Consider the following 21,031-nt stretch of genomic DNA (forward strand, 5'->3'; position numbering starts at 1 on the left):
CTTGGAGGTGCTGATTCTCATCCCAACCGCTTCACACTCGGCTGCGAACCGATCCAATGAGAGTTGAAAGTCACGTCTGAATGAAGCCAACAAGACCAAAAGCAGAGACCCAGCAGAGACCCAATCCTGCGGTCACCAAAGCGGAACCTCCTGGCTGCCCCTAGAAATTCTGTCTATAAAAATAATGAACAGAATCGGTGACAAAGGGCATGTCTGCCGGAGTCCAACCCTCACTGGAAACGGGTCCGACTTATTGTCGGCTATACGAATCAAACTCACACTTGTCATGCAGGAAACGAACAGCCTGAATTAGGTGGTCCGATACCCCGTACTCCCGGAGTATTTTCCACAGTATTCCTCGAGGAACACAGTCGAATGCCTTCTTCAAGTCCACAAAACACATGTAGACTGGTTGGGCAAACTCCCATTCACCCTCAACGATCCTGCCGAGAGTATAGAGTTGGTCCACAGTTCCACGACCAGGACGAAACCATTCTGCTCCTCCTGAATCCTAGATTCAACTATCCGGCGGATCCTCCTCTCCAGAACCCCTGAATAGAACTTACCAGGAAGGCTGAGTAGTGTGATCCCATGATAGTTGGAACACACCCTCCGGTCCTCCTTCCTACAAAGCGGGACCACCACCCCGGTCTGCCAATCCAGGGGCACTGCCCCCAATGTCCACAAGATGCTGCAGAGTCGTGTCAACCAAGACACGCCCACAACATCCAGGGCCTTAAGGAACTCCGGACGGATCTCATCCTCCCCCAGGGTGCTGCCACAGAGGATCTTTTTGGAGGATGCCGGTCAGACCAGGCAGGCCCAAGCGCATTGTGAGGGTCTGCTGGGAACGTCTGGCAGAGTCCCCTGTCAGAAAGAGTTTCAACTCCCACCTCTGGGAGAGCTTCGACCATGTTCCCAGGGAGGGGGCGGACATTGAGTCTGAGTGGGCCATGTTTCGTGCCTCCCTTGTCCAGGTGGCTGATCGGAGCTGTGGCCGTAAGGTGGTCGGTGCCTCTCGTGGTGGCAATGCCAGAACCCGTAGGTGGACACCAGTGGTGAGGCATGCTGTCGAGCTGAAGAAGGAGTCCTATCGGGCCTTTTTGGCCCATGGGACTCTGGAGGCAGCTGACAGGTACCAGGCAGGCCAAGAGGTTTGCAGCTCCAGCAGTCGTTGAGGCAAAAACTCGGACTTGGGAGGAGTTCGTGGAAGCCATAGAGAACGATTTACGGACGGCTTCAAAGAGATTCTGGACCACCATCTCAGGAGGAGGAAGCAGTGCACAGTCAACACCGTGTATGGTGGGGATGGTGTGCTGCTGCCCTCAACTCGGGATGTTGTGGACTGATGGAAGGAATACTTTGAAGACCTCCTCAATCCCACCGACACGTCTTCCAGCGAGGAAGCAGTTTGGGCTCTTAAACTTAATCAATTCTTCCATATCACATTTCCGACAATTGCAACAAACAGACAAACACCGGCACAAACATAACCTTTGCGGAGGTAAAAAAGTCGTATTCTAATGAGAAAGAATACATTTGAAATAAACTTGTAATATTATGAGGAAACATAACGTAATGTCATTTTAGCACCTTTGAGTTGAAATATTTTTTTAAAATATGTTTTTTTTAAGGTTTTTATGAGAAACAAACGATGCAAAACAAAATAGTTGACAAAGAGAGTTGAAGTAGAAACTAAACAGCAAAAATGGGGGAAAAAAAGAGCAAAAAAGCGAAATTGACACTAATAATGGGCTTTTTCACCTGTGAGACAAAGCTGGGATGCAGTTTTTTTCTTGAAATATATATAACTTCTTAGCATAACTACTTGTATATGTGTTGCTGTAGAAAATATCAAAGTGACAAATGCAGCCTTTCATTTTTCACCATGTGGCTCCTGCTGCAAAAAAGTTTGGACACCCCTGGTGTAAAGATTCTATCCAGATGAGCTGCTGGGGTTACAGACTCATTTCAATGTGCGGAGAGGACCTGGCTAATACTAACAGTGCAGCTAGAAGTCTTTAGCATTGCATCAGTGTCGTGTTTATTCCTCTAAAATGGAAAAAAAAGGGTTCCCGTCACCCTGGCTCGGTTTAATTTAACTGTCTTTTTTTTCTCTCTTTATCTCGCAGGATGGAATCCCTGGCAGCTTAAGGATGAAGGGTAAGTTTTTTTTTTTTTTTCCATTTCCGATTCCCTCATCCTTGGTGCAAATGACACGCGGGGTGTAGCTGTGCATGGCAGAAACATGGCGGCTGTAAGCGTAAAGCGTTCATGTCCTTTGGCTTGAACATCTAATTAAGACGATTCTATTTGGGGGGTGGGGGCTGCTGAGGAAGCCTTCCAGCATGCAGATTGTTGCACCGCAAAAGAAACCTGACTGGAGTCGGATTCAGAGCGTGTGGCTGGTGAAACGGTGTATTAGGAATGACAAAAATAGGTTACAACAAGGAGAGTGCTCCCCATAATAGCAGTGATCACACAGGGGAAAGGTGTGATGATAACCACAGAACAAAGCTTCTGTCTGCCCAGTATCACCATCTGTTGATACTAAGTCATTTCACTAACATAACTAATTCCACTAAATGGTACACTACACCACTAGGAGGCAGTATGCAAAAAAACGGCATTTTGTATATTCACACGTTGCTTTGTTTGTGTTAGCTTTAGCATCCTGAGTCTTCTTCTTAACAATGAGCATGGCAGCATTACCGCCATGGACTTACAGTAATTGTAACAGCAACCATCAGAACGTACAGTGCGAGTGCTTCAATCGCGCAGGAGGTGCGTTCACTTGTCATGCCCTTGTCATGCCCGGTTCGGTTGAAAGCTGCTGTTTGTTTGGTCCTGGTATTGTGCACTACAACAAGTCGACCAAGACTGCTTCAGAGATGGGTCTCGGCCCGCTTGCAAGTGAACTCCCGTGCGTTTTGGTTGACTTGAGCTCAAATGATAACGCGTCATGGATCAAAGACACGTACGAGTGTGACAGTGACAGCAGAAATGACAAATATGTGAGAGAAAATGCATTGGAAGTCCTGATTCTTTCTTGAATTCTAAGTCTATTTTAGAAGCTTTCGGTGAAATCTAAACTGGTAAAACATAGCAGACGGCATTTTGGTTGGGAATATTCCAGTTACGTCACGTAATACAGTGGTACTTCTGTTTACGTTATTAGTTTGTTCCAAAAGTCAGACGGAAATTGGAACGTACAAAATCCGAGGCTATTGTTCCCCATAGAAAATAATGTACAGTAATCCCTCGTTTATCACGGTTAACCGGTTCTAGACCTGACCGTAATAAGTGAATTTCCGCTAAGTAGGATTCTTTTTTGGAATATTTTTGTAGTTAGAGCATAAAAAACCTGTTTACGACCTTATAAATATATTTTTTAACATTATTAAAGCCCTCTAGACATGAAAAACACCCCTATAGTCACCTTTACACTTCTATTACCCAATACAGTAGACGTAATAAGAGAAAATATGACATAAATAAAACATAACATAGACTCACACATATTAGCACTGGGAAGTTCCTTGTTTTAATGTTCTTTTTTTAAAAAAAAAAATTCCTGTTCTGTACAGTACTTCCTGTGGTGGCTATTGTCTCATCAGTGTAACATTACTGACACCTAGTGGCCAGTATACAATACCACATATCATCACGTCTTTGAATGAGTCCTCTGAATGCCTTATGTTTTTTATTATTTTACTTCATCTACCCATTTTTATTCTTGAAAATGCTTAATTCAAAAAAATACAATAAATGTAAATACAATATGTCATAAATAAATATACATCAAACGTAAAATAAAATGTAAATATAAATAAATACGTAACATTTGCTGAAGTATGTATTTTTTAATAATGGGCCATATTCAACCATGAAACAGTGATGATTTATCAGTGAATATATTTTTGAAAAACCGTGACAGAGTGAAGCCGCGAAAATACTCACAACTTTCTTTGGCCCCATGGCGGGTTATTTAGCAATTGCACGGAATGCAAAATGCGCGAGCGGCGAGTCATTTGCGAGTATTGTACAACAAGGCGTGGGGTGCCTTGTTGTACAATACAGTCCAGAGCAAACGGTTACGCTTTCTTGTACGAAAACCAAGGGAAACTCGTGCGAATCATACGGAGACTCGGGCGTAGGTTTGACTGGATGTCAGGAAAGCTGTCCAGTCACGTTCTTATTTTATGTATATGTTATTTACAACGCAGTTTTTAGCCCCATATCACTGAACGCCAAGCAAACCGCACCAAAGTGCCTTTTGTTTCTCCACATTTTTGGTCCGAGTCCGAGTCGTGTTGCCAGTTATCGGAAAATGTTGTGCACCGGTCAAGACAAGTGTCAATGCATGCATTTGTGCACAATGCGAAACAAAACAACATATATAAAACATTTATTTTGGTCCAGAGTGTGGGCCGGGGGTCCGCGGGGTCTAGGAAACGAGGCAAGAGCGCCGACCTCAACATGGTTTTTACATGAAGCCTCCAAGGACGCGCCTTGCTCGTATTTCCTCTCTCCGGCGTTTTTTTTATGCAGGCGGGAAGGTTGGAATACTAATGAGCCCGAAGCACACGGCCGTCACGTCATGCGCCATCACAAGTTATTTTGGCGCCACCGGTCCCGTCGCTTGGCTAAACGGCGCTGATCAAAGCGGAGGACTGTCCCATCGATGAAGGGAAAATCCCACATTTGTGACGCCATTGAGCTTAGAAGTGCTTCAATTTATTTTCCTCCAGCAACATTTTTTTTTTTAGCTCTTTTATTGTGGAGTTCTTTGCTGGCAGCTTGACAGCGGACTCGGCCAACACAAAAGGCTGGCTTCTGCTTTTTATTCGTCCTGGTTTCCTTCTCTTTGTGCGCCAATCAAATCAGGTTACTTGCGGCAGCGCTGCACATTTCGACACATTTAGTCGCACGTCTGGTTTTAAATTCAAAGACTTGGACGCGGCGGCGGGTGTGGACGCTCATGTAACGAGAGAGCAATTAAAATAGCTGCATTTAGACTCCTCGGCTCTGCTCCGCTTTCATGCCAGACTCTTTTTAATTAGCAGAATAATGATATATGTGGGCTGGTAATTAGGCAGGGTCAGGGTGCTGCATGGTCATTGGTCATTACTTCTACAGGAAGTGAGATAAAACAACCACCACAATTCCAAGTTGAGTGACATTTTTAATGAGGAGAAAAAGAAGAAAAAAATCAGCAGCAATCAAAGTTAGCATACACTATCAGATTGTTTTTACAGCAGTTAACTTCTTTTTACACTTGTGAGACCGCTTAAAAAGTCACCTGTTAAGAAAAGTAGTGGATTACAGTAATCCCTCGCCAATTTCGCAGCTTCACTCTATCACGGTTTTTAAAAAATAAATAAATCATTGCCGTTTATACAGCCTGATAGTAAAAAACTATGAAAATGGCGGCTGTCATCCCTTAAAAAAAAAAAAAAAATATTAATTCCTTTTTAAACAAATTTTAATTTATACTAATTTTGTATTTTGACATTTTTTTAATTGTTCAATTTTTTATTGTTAATTTTGATTTTATGTTTTTAAACTTAAAAATGTAAAAATTATTTCACAGTTTCAATCTCACAGTTTTTCAAAAAAATATATTAAAAAATGACCCTTTTTTTGTGGCTGAATACGGCCTATTAGTCAAAAAAATATGCTTATTAACTCATTAAATCCCAATCCCATTTTTCAAAAGACAACTCCTTCAGTATTTTAGATGATTTTGACTGATCTTTCAAGGCACTCAGAATATTGTGTTCTATGGTGATATAAACATGCAACCTACCAAAAGAAAGATTAGACGCTTGTTTTTTTATCAGAAAAAAACTTTTTTCTACCATTTTCCTGTTCTTTAGTAATCAGCAGTCGAACATAGGTACGTTTCAGGAAAATATCAGTTCCCGACTAAAAAAAAAAGGAGATAACCAGCTTTTTGTTAAAAGTTGCATTTCAAGCATAACTTTCACTTTGATGCATTTTTTTGCTTTTGTGACAACTCAAATATCGAAACACCTATACCAACATAAACAACCGTCACCGGTCATACAGGTAACGAACAGCCTGAATTAACTGGTCCGATACCCATACTTACGGAATACTCCCCACAAGAATTCCTTGAGGAACACGGTCGAATGTCTTCTCCAAGTCCACAAAACACATGTAGACTGGTTGGGCAAACTCCCATTCACCCTCAAGGACCCTGCTGAGAGAGTAGAGCTTGTCCACAGTTCCACGACCAGGACGAAAACCACACTGCTCCTCCAGAATCCGAGATTCAACTATCCGGCGGATCCTCCTCTGCAGAACCCCTGAATAGACCTTACCAGGGAGGCAGAGGAGTGTGATTCCACGATAGTTGGGGCACACACTCCGGTCCCCCTTCTTAAAAAGGGGAACCACCACCCCGGTCTGCCAATCCAGAGGTACTGCCCCCGATGTCCACGCGATGCTGCAGAGTTGTGTCAACCAAGACATGCCCACAGCATCTATGGTCTTAAGGAACTCCGGACGGATCTCATGCCCTGCCACCGAGGAGCTTTTTGACAACCTCAGCAACCTCAGCCCCAGAGATAGGAGAGCCCACCGTGGAGTCCCCAGGCTCTGCTTCCTCATAGGAAGACGTGTTGGTGGGATTGAGGAGGTCTTCGAAGTATTCTTTCCACCGATCCACAACATCCCGAGTCGAGGTCAGCAGCACACCATCCCCACCATACACAGTGTTGACTGTGCACTGCTTCCCCCTCCTGAGACGCCGAATGGTGGTCCAGAATCTCTTCGAAGCCGTCCGGAAGTCGTTCTCCATGGCTTCTCCGAACTCCTCCCATGTCCGAGTTTTTGCCTCAGCGACTGCCAGAGCCGCAGACCGCTTGGCCTGCCGATACCTGTCAGCTGCTTCCGGAGTCCCATGAGCCAAAAAGGCCCGATAGCACTCTTTCTCCATCTTGACGGCATCCCTCACCACTGGTGTCCACCAACGGGTTCTGGGATTACCGCCACGACAGGCACCGACCACCTTACGGCCACAACTCCGATCAGCTGCCTCGACAATAGAGGCACGGAACATGGCCCATTCAGACTCAGTGTCCGCCACCTCCCTTGGAACATGGTCGAAGCTCTCCCGGAAGTGGGAGTTGAAACTCCTGACAGGGGACTCTGCCAGTCGTTCCCAGCAGACCCTCACAATACATTTGGGCCTGCCAGGTCTGACCGGCATCCTCCCCCACCATCGGAGCCAACTTACCACCAGGTGGTGATCAGTTGACAGCTCCAGCCCTCTCTTCACCCGAATGTCCAAAACATATGGCCACAAGTCCGATGATACGACCACAAAGTCAATCATGGAAGTGCGGCCTAGGGTGTCCTGGTGCCAAGTGCACATGTGGACACCCTTATGCTTGAACATTGTGTTTGTTATTGACAATCTGTGACGAGCACAGAAGTCCAATAACAAAGCAACGCTCGGGTTCAGATCGGGGGGGCCGTTCCTCCCAATCACGCCTCTCCAGGTCTCACTGTCGCTGCCAACGTGAGCATTGAAGTACCCCAGCAGAACAAGGGAATCGCCTGAGGGAGCACTCTCCAGTACTTCCTCTAGAGACTCCAAAAAGGGTGGGTATTCTGAACTGCTGTTTGGTGCATAAGCACAAACAACAGTCAGGACCCGTCCCCCCACTCGAAGGCGGAGGGAAACTACCCTCTCGTTCACCGGGTTGAACTCCAACATGCCGGGTACCCATGTCGTCTCTTCGGGCTGTGCCCGGCCGGGCCCCATGGGCGTAGGCCCGGCTACCGGACGCTTGCCATCGTGCCCCTCCTCCAGGCCTGGCTCCAGAGGGGGGCCCCGGTGACCCGCGTCCAGGCAAGGGAAAACGTGGTCCAATGTTTTTTGTCATCATAGAGGTCTATTGAGTTACTCTTTGTCTGGTCCCTCACCTAGGACCTGTTTGTCGTGGGTGACCCTACCAGGGGCATAGAAACCCCTGACAACTTAGCTCCTAGGATCATCGGGACACGCAAACTCCTCCACCACGATAAGGTGGTAGCTCAGGGACAACAATTTATGTACTACTATAACACCATTAACTGTTTACAATTGTCACATTTGATACTGAACTGTGTGTGTCCATGCATGTGTGCACGTGTGCGCGCGTGTGCGCATGCGATAAAATTTCCCTTCACTGCGTAACCTTCTGCATGCTACACTCCTCCACGCTCTCTTACTTCCTCCTTCCTGTCACACGCGATTTTTCCATTCGGATGATCTCTGCCGAGCTCTTATCGAATGCACTTCTGCCACCTTCTGGCTGTTTTTATGACTTAAAGTTGCTCTGAAGTGAAATCCAGTAGTGGAGAGTTGCGTCAGCATCTCTTGTGTAAAAAAACGTAAGAGACGTATAATTCCGTTGTTGGGATCGGGCTTTCGGGATTATAAACACGTCTTTGGTATTGAATGAGTTAATACTACAAAAAAGTATTTGCGCTGAAATTCTCTCTCAAACCAGACGTAAATAACAATAATATTACGAATGACACGAGAACAGTTTTTTTCCCCCACAACGCAAGATGTCGTGTTCAGAAGTTTCCTTATTTGGAGCAAGTCTACCTCCCCCACATGAGCGACAGAGGCAAGGAAAACCCTCTCTATGAGTCAGCGTATTGACTGATGTCATCCGCCATCACGGCTCATCCTCTCACCTCATTACACGCCAATAGAGGACACGCCCGCTCGTGAATTCATCATTTTCATTTATTTTATTTTTATCTCGTGACAAGTGGCCCCCGCAAGGCGCAAAATTGATTAGCCGATTGCAAGTTGATTAGTTTGAAAATAAACGACCTTTCCCCATTCCATAAAAAGATGGAAAAAAAGTGTGAATGGGCGCTTCATCTCCTCCAAACAAGAGCCGGTGTCGTGTAAACGGGGCTCTTGTGGCCCCAAGCTAAGCGTCGGAGACCGGACGCCGCCACGCTTCTCTGCGGCGCCGAAGGTCAAAGCGGTAATTGCGGAGGGGGTATTACCATAACGAGAGGCCCCCCCCTCAATCTTCCCTCCCTCCGCCCTTCTGCTGCGATGCACTTCAACGGCTTCTTCTTCTATATATCGAGAGGGGAGGTCTCACTCTCGCCTCTTTTCAGCAAACTCATTTGACGAGGAGGAGCCGGGGCGGCGTCTCGGAGACGGTCATAAATAATTCACACGCCGGAGCCTTCCTCTGATGATTACGCGAGCCAGGTCAATTTAGCCTTAATGCCTCACTTTTACGAGCCACGTCAACCTCCGAGGGATGACGGGGATGACACCTCCGCAGCTGATCGGGTGACGGAGTTCATGCAGACGCCAGAAAAAGTACAAAACAAAAAGCAAAGACATCCATGAGAGGAGGACTGCCGTACTACTGTATGTCTTTAAAAAAATAATAATAATCCCACCGGTAGACTTTTTTACCACACGCACCAGCTTCCGGGCAGACATGGCGTCTGTAAAGCTTCCGTGAGTGTTGAATGTTCTTATATGTGCTGGTAATTATAACCTACGCTACCAGTCAAAAGTTTGGAGACACATTGTCATGTCTCCAAAGTTGTGGTAGTGTACATCATGTACTGTAATATTCAGAAATATACTTTACTGTTTTATATTATGAACCAAATAAAGCCAGTAGAAAATGGTTGACTGACTGGAAAGAAATGCATTTATCCAAATAAATAAATGTCTCATGCCTGCTAGCATCTGCTACTCTCTGCAGTTGAGTCAATACAGAGTTTGTATGAGGCGGTAAAATTTGCATCCAAAGAAGCAAAATGTAAAAAAAAAAAAAAATAGACAAACCCAAAGACATTACAAACTGATTTGACACTGATTTCATCACCAAATTTACCGGATCTAGTAATCTAGATCTTGGTGAGGTTAAACTTAACTTGGCACTACACCTTCTATCACTTCATATACACATCTTAAAACAGCAGTTGCTAGAGCTCCAGGATTTATTTTAAGACGTGTAGCGAAGCCTTTAGAGGGTTTTATACAGCGGTACCTCGGTTTTTTGTTATGAATTTGTTCCAAAAGTGAAATGTACAAAAACATAAGCAATTTCTTTCAGAGGAAATCATGTAAGTCCAAAACATAAGAATAAAGTAACTTATAAAAAATGTATGGAAATTCAAAAATTAAAAGTAATAAAAAAAAAAACAAATGTACTTAAAAAAAAATACACAAAAATAAAAAAAGTAATCCAATTGATCCGTTCCAGACAGAAAAAGTATCGTTTTACATACAGAAAAAAAATGCAAAAGTAATTATAAATAGCAAATAAAATGGATAAATGAACATTTAACATCACTTCCACTTCTCCTGAAGACTCTTGTTGGCGAAGACAACATGGAGCGGAGAGGGAATAATAACGGCATTTTCATACTTTGCAATGCGTTCTTTCTGGAGTTTAATAGTGTTTTTCACCTTTTCTTTTTTTTAATCAAAGTGCTGGCCCTCACAACCTTCTTTGGCCCCATGGTGGGTTGTTTAGCAGTCACACTCAATAGAAATCATGTGTAGCGTGCTTTGTTGGGGCACTCGCTTCCTCCGAATGATACAGTACAACTTACAATATGAATTGTCCAAAAAACAATCAGTTAAATCAATTTCCAGAGCACCGGGACTTATTTTAAGATGTGTAGCGAAGCCTTTAAAATGTTATACATACACATACACAGTGGTATCTTGGTTTTCATTTCAAAACCGAAATGTACAAAATCTGAAACAATTTTTCTCATTACAAAAAATAAAATAATTTTTTAAAATAAAATACAAAAATCTATTTAAAAAATAACAAAAAGAATGCAAATCCAATTAATTCGTTACTGGCATAAAAATATTAACAAAAAATAAATTTTTATTAAGAATAATTAAAGTTTTACATGCAGAAACGTGTAATAATTACAAACGACAAATAATGTAAAACCCCCAAAAGTAAAATATATAAAGTATTAAAAAAATAATAAAAATAATGTAAATACATTCCAGCCACCAACAAATATTAACAAAAAATACATGTATTAGGAATAATTAACGTTTGGCATGCAGAAAACAATGCAAAAAAATATAAATGACGGATAAAATGGACAAATTAACACATTTATACCTTTAATGAAGACTCTTTTTGGCAAAGACGGCGAGGAGTGTAGAGGGAGGACAGGAGTCGCCATTTTCATACTTTGCGATAAGTTCTTTTTTTGAATTCAATAGTATTTTTCACCTTCTTTATGAAATTGCTGGCACTCGCCATTTTCTTTGGCCCCATGGCAGGTTATTTAACAGTTGGACTCAATGAAAAATGCACGGGCAGTGAGTCAGCAATGCATGGGTGCTTTTTTGGGGGGGCAAACGATTTTGGGGAATGACACACTACAGGCAAACGGACGAGTGTGTTACACGGAACATTGTCACAAGATATCACATAGAAGTTCTATGGACGCGTGTTACTTGTAGAACTTCATTAAAAGTCACTTTTGCATAAGAGGTGACCTTTAATAAGACAGATTGTGTTGGTCCTTAGAGGTCCACTGTGTTTTGTCCTTAATGAAACATCCACCAATCAGAGCTAAATTGCACAGAGTCTTCAAGCGTGGTGCGTTTCAGCTGCAAGCTAGCTATGAGGTGAAGAAGGCTTTCATAAGCTGCCGTCTGATGGCGCAGAGATGATGGCAAGTAGCAATTTGAAATGAAAGAAACCACAATTACGTGTCTCAGCGCAGCCCCTTCGTAATTGGAAATTGCATTCTGCGAACGTGAGAATGTTTAGCGGCTGTAATCAAAAGCAGCCTGTTGCTCGCTTGAGTGCGGGCGGGGGATCCAATCACCGGAACCACAACTAATACGTGGCGTGTTCAAAGACACTCGCAAGGCTTAATCGCATCTCTTGAAAGCGGAGGGCGCGTCAAATTGCGTCGCTTCGTCAAGACCGTCTTCGTGCGTGTCAGTGTGGCCTCTGAAGGCTGGCGACCTCCAGACCCCCCTCGTGTGATGGCGTCTTTCAGGGTTGCACATCCTGCTTTGTGTTCCTCTCATCTGTCAGCCTCCATCCCATCATACACGACGTAATATCTTCATCAGTAGGCGAGCATCCCCAGGATGCCACAAGGTTCATAAGCAAGAGGCGCATTTGAATAATTTAGCAGCTGCCAGATCTAAAACGACACAGCCCCCACCCCCTTGCTTCCCCAGGCCGCTGGGCCACACCTTGAATAAGTCATCCCATCTGCGCGTCGGCGACTCCCTGTTGTTTCAGCGCCGTCACGCCTCAATTTCACGCGCAATGGCTTTCAAAACCGTACGTCTCCATCCAGTTAGAGGAGATCCACCCAGCAGGCTCTGTCTTTTTTTTTGGCGGTGGGGGGGGCGGCGGTGCTCGCAAAGGCACTGACGGGTTTAGTCGCCTGTGTCGGACTCGCCTTTGGGAATCGTGCTGGAGCAGCGGTGTTTTCATGTGGAAAAAACGATGGGGTGTACACAGCAGGGAAAAAAAAGCAGGATAAAAAAAAAAAAAAAAAGAAGTTGTGGACTTGGGACACTGTTGCACGAGGCCGTTCATACCGTACTGGACTTCGATTCGATTCCCTCTTGTTCCATCACATCACTTCACACTATTCTGCTGTATCGCTGCAATTTCCCGGCCTTTGTGGATCATTACAAGTTGTTCAGAGTATTTCTATTGTGGGAAATTGCAGCATTGTTAATTTTTTTGTATTTAAAATTTAATATTTCTTTTTTTTAAATGTATTTTGTTATTCTATTTTATTTAATTACTTTTTTTTAATGTGTTATTGTATTTTTTAAACTTAATGTTTTCTAAATTTTAAAGTAAAAAACACATTTAAAAATTTTATTGTTATTTTTAATAATTTGTTTGTATTTTCTTAAATAATTAAAAAATATATAGTATATTATTTAATAAATCATTGCTGTTTTTTCATTGTCTATTGTTAGTCAACAAATACACACACACATTTAAACAAATTGTACATTTTTTTGCCTAAATGAAGCATTTTCAAGCATAAAAATGGCTAAAATGAAATAAAAAATACAAATATGAGGCATTTCAGAAGACGCATTCAAAGGCGTTGTGATGATATGTAGTATTCCAAACTGGTCACTAGGTGGCAGTAATGTTACATTGATGAGACAATAGCCACTGCACAGATCAGCCAGTGAAAAAAACAACAAGGAACTCTTTGTCTTATGTCTTTTTCTTCCTTTATTACGTCTACCATATTGGGTAATAGGAGTATGAAGGTGACCATAGGGGTGTTATTTCATGTTTAGAGGGCTATAATAATGTTAAAAATGGTTAAAAAAAAACAGGTTGTCTATGCTCCAAGTGTGAAAACATTCCATTTATACTGTACAGGTGTAAATTAGGAAACCTACTCTGCGGAAGTTCACTTACCTCAGTCAGGTCGGGAACCAGTTAACCACGATAAACGAGAGATTACGGCACAAATTGTAAGTCACTTTGTAATTCGCTTTACTGCCACCCTCAGGACTGGAGTGGTACGGCCGTTGCCACAACAGGGATGTTAAAAATGTCGAGTATTGTAGTAGCCGCTGGTGTTATTGTCCGTCCTTGATTGGAGGCTGAAAAGTGACAAAGGGAAGGCTAAGTGCTGTAGTTGTTTTTTTGCGGCAAGCATCTAAGCTAAGCCCCCGCTGGCAATGAGACAAAAAGAGCGTTGAGCAAGACAAGTGTTCTGCCACTCCTTCGTTCTTTTTTTCTAAAATCACTCAGAATTCAAACAGCAGCCACAAAGGATCATGTGGGATCCACGCTAAGACCTCGGCGTCTTTGGCTTTAAGGCGTTTTAAATTCACGTCTGAGATATTAGGCTCATTGCCGTGGCTTGCGGGGCGATCAGTGTCAAGCTCCACGCGTATCCAGCGGTCCATTGTCGTGCGAGAGAGAGGGGCTGGAAGAATGGATGCGCGACTAAAACGCAACGTTTAAGTTCATCTCGTCCTCCAAACGCCACCGTGACTGCACCGACCTTGAGACGGGAAAGAGTAACATCCGCCGCCAACCTCCCGTCGTTAGCCGTTGTAAGCACCTCAAGTCGCTCGCTAAATCTCAATTAAGATTTTTCGCACTCCATTTAATTTGGCGGAAAAAAATGACGTCCAGAGCTGTTATAATGCTAATGTTCACTCTCTCTCTCTCTGCTGCTAACTTCCTGTGTGCTATTGTTATTATTTCCCCATAAGCTGCTTAATGCTCCTGGCCGGTTCGCGGCGCGATTCAGCCCAGGAAAATCGATGGCGTGTCATCATAAGAGTGCGGGCTTGGCAAGTCAATCAGTCAACGCTTATTGTGCATTAATAACTCTCGCTCCCAACCATGATGACAAAATGATGGAAAGGCACAGAGAAGGTTTCTTCCTGGAAATACCTGCTCATTTTTTACACGGCTAATAAGGAGCAGAGCTCACCGGGTGACAAAAGGAGAGAACATTGAGGGATTAGCGAGCTGGGCTCGTATTGCAAGTCACGCCTCCAGAAGGTAGAAACATGTGAGGTGTGGGGTTGAAAGCGGCCATGAAGCGTGCAATGTTAATGCCTTGGCACAGGCCTGAAAACTTGTTTTGAGTTATCGGTGTCATTTGTGCTTATTGTTCTCTTTTAAAAAGTAGGAAAACTACCTTTCCGATCGACGTAACCTGAAATTTTAAATACGTGCAAGTGTGTTGCCCACAATCTAAACCTGATTTTTTTAGTTTTTAGTAAGCCCTACTGGGAACACAACCTTTTGTGTGTGTGTATGTGTAGCTTTAATGCTAATGAGTTGTGTTTGTCTCCGTAACATTAAGGAGCGGGACAGGAGGACATGTTAGCAAGCTACTTGAGCTAAAGTGCTAACGTTCCGCTCACATTTTAACATCAACATCATTCGCTGAGGATAAACTAAATGAAAAAACGTATCGTTTGTAACTGACTGACAGATACTTGTCAGAGCTTTATTTTAAGATGTGTAACGAAGCCTGCTTTTGTGGGGGACATACACAGAGGGCAGGCTCGTCTAGCCAGGGGCTGGTCAGAGGCGGTATAGTATCCATGGGGAAGGAGGTTGTCCCGTTCATGACGTCACGAAAAGCCACAGCTTCAAAAGGGAGCGTTTGAGCGCCTCCTCCCTCAAAAACAAAGCGAGCAAGTGAGGAGATGATAGATTTTTTCTCACATTTGGTGCAGAAAACAGTCTGTAGGGACAAACATTACCGTCATACAATCATACAGTCGTCCCTTGCAAGATCGCGGTTTGACTATGGTCTATTATTTGCCGAAACATACTGAAATGCAAGTGATATGTGGTATTCTGGTCACTAGGTAGCAGTCATTACCTTACATTACATTACCTTAACACTGCATGAGTCATGAAGTCGGCCATGGCATGTCCGACATGATAGTGAAAAAAAGTTATCCTCCCATTCCGTGTGGAAGTGGTACGTTTTTGGCTTCTTAAGCTTAGAAGAAATAAATTTGAGGTTTACCTGGTTACCTCTCTAGCTTGCTAGCTAGGGAGCGGCTGTCTTGAGTCCCCGCAGCATAAGAGTTGTAAACAATGAATAATAGGAGTGTAAAGGTGACTGACTATATGGGTGCTATTTCATGTCTACAGGGCTTTGATATTGTTTAAAAACTGCGTTTAGAAAGTAAATAAACAGGTTTTCTATGCTCTAACTACGAAAATATTCCCATTTATCAACATTGAATCCTATATTTGCAGAAATTCATTTATCGCGGTCAGATGTAGAACCAATTAACCACTATAAACTAATGAAAAAGTCACATTTGGATGCTAGGTGTCTGTGTGGAAATTGTCGTGGATAGAGATGGATGTCTTATTTTTGTGTTATATGTCTTACTTTCTTGTATTATGTTGACCATACTGGGTAATAGTTGTGTAAAGGTGACTATGGGGTGTTATTTCATGTCTAGAGGGCTCTTAATAATGTTAAAAACCGTATTTAGAAGGTTGTAAACAGGTTTTCTATGTTCTCACTATGAAAATAGTCAATTTATAAATAAGGAATCCTATTATGCGGAAATTCACTTACTGTGTAACAGGTCAAGCCTGGAAACGATTAACTGCAATAAAGGAGGGATTACTCTAGTCCACACATGTCAAACTCGTGCCCTGGAGGGCCGAGACGCTGCAGGTTTTCTCTCCAACCAGTTTCTTCAGTAGGTGATTTAATTGATGAGCTCCTTCCCTCAAACTGAAGGTGCTGATCATTAAAATCACCTGCTTTAGTGACTGGCTGGAAAGAAAACCTGCAGTGTCTCGGCCCTCCACGGCACGAGTTTGACACCCCTGATGTAGTCCAATAAGAGAAGCGCATACATTCTACTGTATGTGTATACCTACAGTAGATAGCAATGCTGTGCTGTATCATCCAGAGAACTGTTGCTATTATTCGGACTCTCTCAAACTATCTGGAAATAATAATAATAATAATAATAATAATAATAATAATAATAATAATAATAATAATTATTATTATTATTATTATTATTATTATTATTATTATTATTATTATTATTATTAATAATAATAATAATAATTATTATTATTATTGCTAAGCCTTTATTATTCAATTGATAGCTCTCAACTTGTCTATGTAGAAGGAGTAATATTTGTCCTAGCACGGAGCCTTGAGGGACTCCATAACCTCAATTGACCTGAAAGGGCCGTCATCTTCCAATCACTGCTTGTAGTCATTTGGGTTAAAAGAATGTAAAAAGTCCCATTTATGACACTTTCTTGAGCAAGCGGCGTCTCACTGCTACTATGCTGTCTAAATCCCAAGTAAAAGTCCTCAAAGAGTGGCAGTTTTGTCAAGAAAATCCAAGACTTCTTCCCACTAAGTGGGCCAGGCATCTGATTGCAATGTGAAGTAGTAATTAGTTGGCACGGTGATAGATGTTTGATCTCTGCCTCATCCTTTATGGTTACAGAATGAGAAAAGAGGAAGGCTCATGCTCGGTCATTCTGCGCACCGAAATGAGACGGAAAGGGGCTGCCAGGTGCTCCCATATTTATTCAATGGCCCTCCATAGACACAAACACACGCACACGCACACACACTTGGGCAACAACAACACGGAATACAAATCATCCATCTTTGTGTTAATAGAAACATATGCGGGTCGCAATAAGAGCATTTTCTCCATCGTAGAAGGTAGCAACATAAATTTAATAAAATTAGCAAGCGCCCCCGATGGGTGGTGTTCAAAATGCATTGGAACACATGCCAGCATAGATGTAATACAAATATCACCAACTTTGTATAATTAAACAAATGCTCAATAATTTATGGACAGTTATTTGCAAAGTTCCATCAGTGCCCTTGCAAAGATGTTTGGCTTGATGGCAGCCATGTTTTTCAACCAATCAGTTTGGTGGCAATCAAGTTACAGCAGATGTTTAGTATTGAGATGTGTGAGACATGTTGAGTCAAAATTTGGGATGTAGTAACAGCGCCACCATGTGGTGTATTTGTATGAAAAATAATAGCACAGGCTGCACAATTGGGGTGCACGTTTTGACCAATTTTCACCCTTTTGTGAGCAGCGGTTCAGGAGTAGAGGACTTAGCTTACACAAACACGACTTCAGTGCGCAAACTTTGGGGTTCAATAACAGCGCCACCGTGTGGTGTATTTGTCAGAAAAATAGAAGCACAGGCAACACAGTAGGGTTACATCTTTTGACCAATTTTCATTATTTTGTGTGCAGCGGTTTAGGAACAGAAGCGTTACAAATACACGTATGGACCATCTTTGACAAGCCGACTCACGGGCGTCAAACTTTAATAACAGCGCCGCCATGTGGTATATTTGTCTGAAAAATAATAGCACAGGCCACACAATTGGGGCGCATGTTTTGACCAATTTTCAACCTTTTATGTGCAGTGGTTCAGGAGTAGAAGAGTGAACTTAACTAAATACATTCTGTCGCGTACAATACGACTCATGTGGTTTAATAACAGCGCCACCATGCGGTTTATCGGTCATAAAAATAATAGCACATGCTACACTATAGGGGTGCATGTTTTGACTAATTTTCACCCTTTTCTGTGCAGCTGTTCAGGAGTAGAAGCTCACAGAGCATTTTTATGGCGTTTAATTTGGGCTCGTCTCAATTATTTGCATTTTGAGGCAGCAAGCATGTTTGCATGATACAGTATTTTTCTGCAGGATAATCTCCACAAACATTTTTTGGGTGGGGTTGTTGAATATTGTTTGAGCAACAAAAGCAATTAGTCTAATTAGAACAAATAGTCATCATGCAAGATCAGCATGAGCGAGATGAGTGGGGCTGATTGTTGAGTGTTTGCATAAATAACATCTTCTTTTCCGGCTCTAACGGAAAATCTGCAGGGGAAGAACGAACAAACTGATACTTTTAAGTTCAGCGTTGAGCATTTTTCCGACTTGAATGATTACTTGTTGATTTAGGCGGTGGCTCCAAAATGTGAACATGTTCCATCACGTGGCGTTGTCTTTAATAACGTCCCGATGCAGCTAACAATATGTCTAACATTAATACGGCATTCACGCCCCCCCGGTATAAAAACTCAGGGTGAACGGCTTTATCCAAATATGCGCACCAGTATCACATCGATATAACTCCCAGCCATTTTTCAAAATTCAACGCTTTCAGTACCGGCCATTTTAGACGATTTTGATATTGTGTTCTTTGGCTATATAAACATGGAACTTACCAAAAGAAAGATTACACTCCCGTCTTTCAGAGAAAAAATGTTTCCACCTTTTTCCGTTCTTTAGTAATCAGCGTTACAACGTACGTAAGTTTCAGGAAAATATCAGCTCCCGACTAAAAAAGGGGGAAAAACAGATTTTTGTTCAAAGATGCGTTTCAAGCATAACTTTCACTTTGACACAAATTTACTGCACCACAACAAAGAACATAACGCATAACACATAAAAAAGGTTGTTTTACATCAAAATAACAATTTATTTATAAATATAACACAATGAATTATTTACAAGTTTTACATTTGGAACAAAACTGTGTGTGCATGCGTTATAGAAGTTATATATTAGACCACTTTTCCATGTCATAGCAACTACGACGCGTTCAAGGACCGCCGAATGAAGTGCGATATCTCAACGCTTGATGAAACAACAATGAAGCATAAAGACAATTTTTTTTTTAATCCGCTGTATATTTTAGCTGTATTGTCACGTATTTATAATTGACTGAGATTTCTTTTGCGTGGAAAATACTGCATATTTTTTAGAGAAAATTTTAATTGTAACTTTTTTTTGGACAAAAAAAGTTTGCAGGGCCGTGAATGCTGAATTGCAAATGTGTGGGCTATCCACCGTATTGTTATGTTGTTTAACTCCTGGACACAAAAGCTCTAAGTTGCAGTAGTTTTTGCTTTTGTTTACTTATTTTGCACTGTTGACTAAATTGCATATAATAAAAGTATTATTACTTACTATGTATCACTACTATTACATAATAATTGTATTATTTTTTTGCTATTTTTTTTTTGTCTGAGATTGTTTTGTTTATATGCTTTTACCGTCCTCTTGTATCAGGGTCGGCACCGACCCGTTTTAAATTTTAAACGCATAAAAGAATCACATAAAATTTGTTTATTGCATCAAGGCTTTTTTGCTTCATCAGCAAACTTTATTTCCTAACTCTACCTCTTTTTCCTATGTGTTTATGTTCGTTAAACAACCACACACAAATGGGGTTGTAAGGCCAAGACGTAGTCAGTATCATGACAATAAGAGAGCAAAAGTGTTCAGGGAAAAAGTTAGTACGTACCCCATGAACGTGATATCCGCTTCCCCAGGGACAAAAACGAGCTCCGAACTAACCGCATGGCTTCTTTGTGAAAAAGTCCGAAGAGGAGAAGCTCGGCCACATGTGTCTGCGGGTTTTCTCTCCAACCAGTTTCTCCAGCAGGTGATTTCATTGGTGAGCTCCTTCCCTCAAATTGAAGGAGGTGTTGATCATTGAAACCACCTGCTGTAGTGACCGGCTGGAAAGAAAGCCTGCGGTGTCTCGGCCGTCCACGACACGAGTTTGACACTTTTATTTACGCTTTATTTACTTGGTATCGGATCGATACCGAAATGTGTAGTATGGTCCACCCCGAGCTCAACGAAGACATGCAAATTAAGACTGACATGCTTCACTTGAACGTGCTGGCTTTTAAAATGAACAACTGGATGTTGTTTGTTTTCTTTTTAAATACGAAGGCCGAGCAGCATTGATGAAGACCTTACACGTGCACAAGGACAAGATGCATTATGAAAGACGTGCATTCAATTAAAACGTATCTTTTGTGTGCATAGAATAAGAAAACAAGCTAGACCAACCAGTGCCAGGTTCCTAATTGCTTGAGACAATATTTGCATAGCATGGTGGTGCAAACTCCCTGAACTCAATCCATTGAAGAGTTTTAGCCTTCGCTGTGCAAACCTCACGGGGACACCGCTGAAAGCCCCGCTTCCCTCGGCGAGCTCTGTGCATCTCCAGCACTCGCAGACTCACTGAGGTGGAAGTCATCAATGTTTTAAAGCCAGTGAGTTAGCAGCGCTCCAAAGGGATGAAAAAGCTCTTATGCCTCAAATAGCTCCTCATAAAATGTTTACCACTTGTTTATGCCAGCAGGAGCTCAAAGTGTTGCCGCCGTGCAGCAATTAGCATGGGGCGGGCATGCGTTTCAGCAGGTGATAACGTCGCAACGTGACAGATAAGACTGAGACCTGAGTCAAAAATGGCAACAGGCTGCCTCGCAGACGTCTTAAGAAGCATCTTTGTTTTGTTCCACGAACGGCTCACACTCACAGCGCTCTTCCCGAGACGACGCTAATGTTCCCGCTTTGCTTCAGTCAGGAGAAAAGATGGCGGCTTTAATGGAATCAGACCTTTGTATGAGTGAGTGCTTGTCTTTGCATGACAACAGGTGGGCTGCAGCGC

At 42.6% G+C, this 21,031-nt stretch overlaps 1 protein-coding gene across 4 annotated transcripts in view; it reads left to right on the forward strand.

Moving 5' to 3' along the window:
* fstl5 (follistatin-like 5) overlaps positions 1-21,031 on the forward strand; it is a 162,787-nt gene that overhangs the window by 29,374 nt on the left and 112,382 nt on the right. For all 4 annotated transcript variants that reach the window (XM_054793025.1, XM_054793022.1, XM_054793023.1 and 1 more), the window contains exon 3: positions 2,133-2,163. In XM_054793025.1, coding sequence (XP_054649000.1) covers positions 2,133-2,163 — 31 coding nt within the window. The remainder of the gene's footprint in view (positions 1-2,132; positions 2,164-21,031) is intronic.

This window comes from Dunckerocampus dactyliophorus, chromosome 11 (genome assembly GCF_027744805.1).
Source record: "Dunckerocampus dactyliophorus isolate RoL2022-P2 chromosome 11, RoL_Ddac_1.1, whole genome shotgun sequence".
NCBI classification, from domain to species: Eukaryota; Metazoa; Chordata; class Actinopteri; order Syngnathiformes; family Syngnathidae; genus Dunckerocampus; species Dunckerocampus dactyliophorus.